The sequence below is a fragment of the Morus notabilis genome, unplaced genomic scaffold, assembly GCF_000414095.1.
Source record: "Morus notabilis unplaced genomic scaffold, ASM41409v2 Scaffold415, whole genome shotgun sequence".
In the NCBI taxonomy this organism is placed as follows: domain Eukaryota; kingdom Viridiplantae; phylum Streptophyta; class Magnoliopsida; order Rosales; family Moraceae; genus Morus; species Morus notabilis.
The window spans coordinates 130,236-133,455 of NW_010366365.1; the positions used below are offsets into that span (position 1 = coordinate 130,236).

Below are 3,220 nucleotides of genomic sequence, written 5' to 3' on the forward strand. Positions count from 1 at the left end.
TTGATAAAAGGGTCAATCTTTCGCTCTATAAATCAGTTTCTTAAGTACCGTTTAATTCGTGAGTTTAAATTATGGTGGTTCGAACCTCTTCGGTATGAATTGAAAAATCTGATTCCATTAAGAACAGCTTGTGCAGAAACATGTGGTCAACTTGATTTTGCATCCACTCATGAGTCATAACACAGAAGAAGGATAAAAAAAAATCGTAATTCTTAACGTATTTCTTTGTGTACACTATCAGAAATATCCAAGTCACATAATGAAAATTTTTTAAGCCCTTTATTTATTTATTTTTTTAAAGGAGCTGCAAATAATTAAGAATTTTCTTTTCGTAACACTTTCCCTTTAGTTTCATTCTTCGAATCGCCATCTGGCTCAACCATAGTCTCCAAGTCTTCAATGTCATGCTTCAATTCATCAACCTAAATTTTTAATTTTTTGAAATAGAAATCAATATTCATATCTCAAATAAGCATTTAAAGATGTACGTGCTATAGAATAATTTATGTTTCCCGGCATTTTTAATACAACAGTTTTATTTTTCTTTATTGATGCATGAGATCAGGTCATACATAGTCAATTAATAAAACGAAAATTAGTGAAAAAAAGAAAAAAATAATAAATAAAACTAATAATCAAATATATGGCTCATACAGGAAGGAATTAAAAAAAAAAAAGAAAAAGAATATGCTGAAAATACAGAAGATACCTTGTGAATAAAGTCTATGGTTAGTTGAGCATCATGGGCAGCCTTTTTGGATACGCGTTCCACAAATAAAGCAGTTTCTTTTAGCTTTCCATCCTCTGGAAGTTTCTCTGCTACGTTTGATGATACCTTCTTGGCTACTGTTGCCACTCTTTCTACTATCTCCGCTACATTTTCTACCTCTTCCACAACCATTTCTGCTTTTCCTTTAACATATATATGTATATATTTATATATATATATATTTGCATGTATACATACATACATATATATATATATAAATAAAATGTCAACAACAATTGTTACTAATTGACTGGTTATTATATAATGTAAAAAAGCTCAAGTCTTGAAGGTTCTTGTAGATAGATTTCTAGCGGGACTTGAATTTGTAATATCGGAATTTAAGGAGACGTTTAGTAAGGGGATTCATATTATGATTTGAATACATATAAATAAAAAATGATTCTAATCTCATAATTTTAATAAATAAACCAAACGTCTCCTGGACTCATCTAAGAGTGATGCCTCACCACTAGACAATACCTAGATTTGGGTCTTCCTTAAAACTTACCTTTTGGATTGGATTCACAGAGCATATCGGGAGACTCTACGTATAATATCAAGTATATCTGTTCCTAAGTTCAAAGACTACGGATAGGGACATATAATCTATGATCTATGGATACTACTAAGCAAATACGAACATATAGAGTTTTAGAAAAAAAAAAAAAAATATATATATATATATATATATATATTCCCTACATTAACTATAAAGGGATCATTCCGACATAACGTATAAAAAATATAAAAATAAAAAACATAACATGATATTTATTTAATGTAACCGGCGTTTAAAATGTGAAACCTTAAGATAACTAATTGTCTCTAATTATTATTACATTTTTTTAACATTCGTATTATGTTAAATTACTAAATTAAAGTGTAGCAATAGTCTTGAGATAGTTAAATTTCTTGGCGTTATGTTTTTCTAATGTCTGTGTATGTTGGAGTGACGATTCTACTGTTAGACTGTATAGATAATATATATATATATATTTGGGTATAGATTTAATAGTTACTCGAATATTTACACATCTAATATCATTATATTAATTATAAGATATTGATCTGACGATTGTAATAAATTTGATAGTTAACTAAAAAAGTTTATGATAATTAATAAAATTGAATTTTTATCACACTACAATATCAAATTAATTTTTATATTTTATAATAACTATATTTCATTGAAAACTCTTCTATATATATATATGTAACTCTTCTATATATATATATATATAGCTACACATTAATCAATGCTGATTAGAAATGGATATCTAGCGTATATTAATAGGAGAACATGTTCCTATATGCGCTTTAACAGTAAGAATTATGGTACCTTCTATAGTTTGAAGATTGGCCCATTTCTCGTTCGAAAAAGGCAGCACAGTGAGTATGGAGCCCAAAACCCATCTTGCCCTGTAGAAAAGGTAAAGGCATATTTAACCACATTATTGCACTTAAACAAGAGGGAATTACTAGTATATAGTCAGTACCTCAGTATCAAAATTCCCAAATTTTGAACTATTAAAACTCTCATTTTTCACAGGAAGCTTGATATCCATTTTTTTAGGCTGGCTTTAGGCTATCGGTAAAAAGAGAAAAGAGAAAAGAAATAAAATCTTTAGTATCACCATACACATAGGGACAATTTTGGTTTTCAAAAGCACATCTAATTATTTGGTCCCACAGTTTTTTATGCGCTTCTCATTCTGGTGCTGGAAATGAGATATTTAAAAGCTAAACTCACAAATATTAAAGTAATCAGAACTAATACCAGTAAGGAAAGTACTGCCGAGGAGAAGCTGGAACGTTTGCAGGGAATCGAACCTTCTCCTTTGCATGATCCTTTACCCTACACACGCATATATGGACTAGTTTTCAATAGTTATCTCGTAAAATCAATAGAAAAATACAATTATCTTTGAAAAGAGAAGATATATAATTCGAAGAAATATGAGTAATAGTCATTTAGTTACATATTGGAATTACGCCCAATTTCTGTCCACGTTTCTCTACTACTGGTGCTGAACAACTGCAAACCTTGGTACTTCAAAGAGTAGCCATACCGTCCGGCTAATACTTCAGAACAATTTCTTCTCAAACCAGTAATATCGTTTCTGCAGAACAATATTGTTCTGTTGAAAAGAAGAAAACTAAGAACACTTTGAAATTTGTAAGAACTTCGATGACACATCTTTGACGTGGTTGATGAACTGTATATGGTCACTTTTCTCAATATGCTAATTCCTCTTTAGTAAATACTTTCAAAGCTTATTTTCAAGCATGAATAATATGTGTTCTTGTTTCGTTTATATACGTGTTTATCTATTAAGGTTCAATCTAGTTTTCTAAATGGCATTTACGTGCGGGAATGCTTTGGAAGGAAAACACATAAGATGTGATGATGTAGAGACGGATATGTCAAAGCACGCTAAGGAATGATGTGGG

At 30.1% G+C, this 3,220-nt stretch overlaps 1 protein-coding gene across 1 annotated transcript; it reads right to left on the minus strand.

Annotated features, from left to right (window-relative positions):
• Positions 1–314: 314 nt before the first annotated feature.
• LOC21387641 lies at positions 315–2,951 on the minus strand. Its single transcript, XM_010110113.2, has 5 exons — positions 2,749–2,951; positions 2,547–2,624; positions 2,109–2,188; positions 710–912; positions 315–422 (listed from the first exon to the last, which is right to left on the minus strand). Coding segments are annotated over exons 1-5 (471 nt in total). The 5' UTR covers positions 2,751–2,951.
• Between the last annotated feature and the right edge of the window lie 269 nt (positions 2,952–3,220).

Excerpts from the sequence above, each read along its gene's own strand:
- LOC21387641 (XM_010110113.2), bottom strand. Across the intron at positions 2,189-2,546 it reads CGGCAGTACTTTCCTTACTG|GGCAAGATGGGTTTTGGGCT; the intron begins GTATTAGTTCTG and ends CCTTTTCTACAG. Across the intron at positions 913-2,108 it reads CAATCTTCAAACTATAGAAG|GAAAAGCAGAAATGGTTGTG; the intron begins GTACCATAATTC and ends TATATGTTAAAG.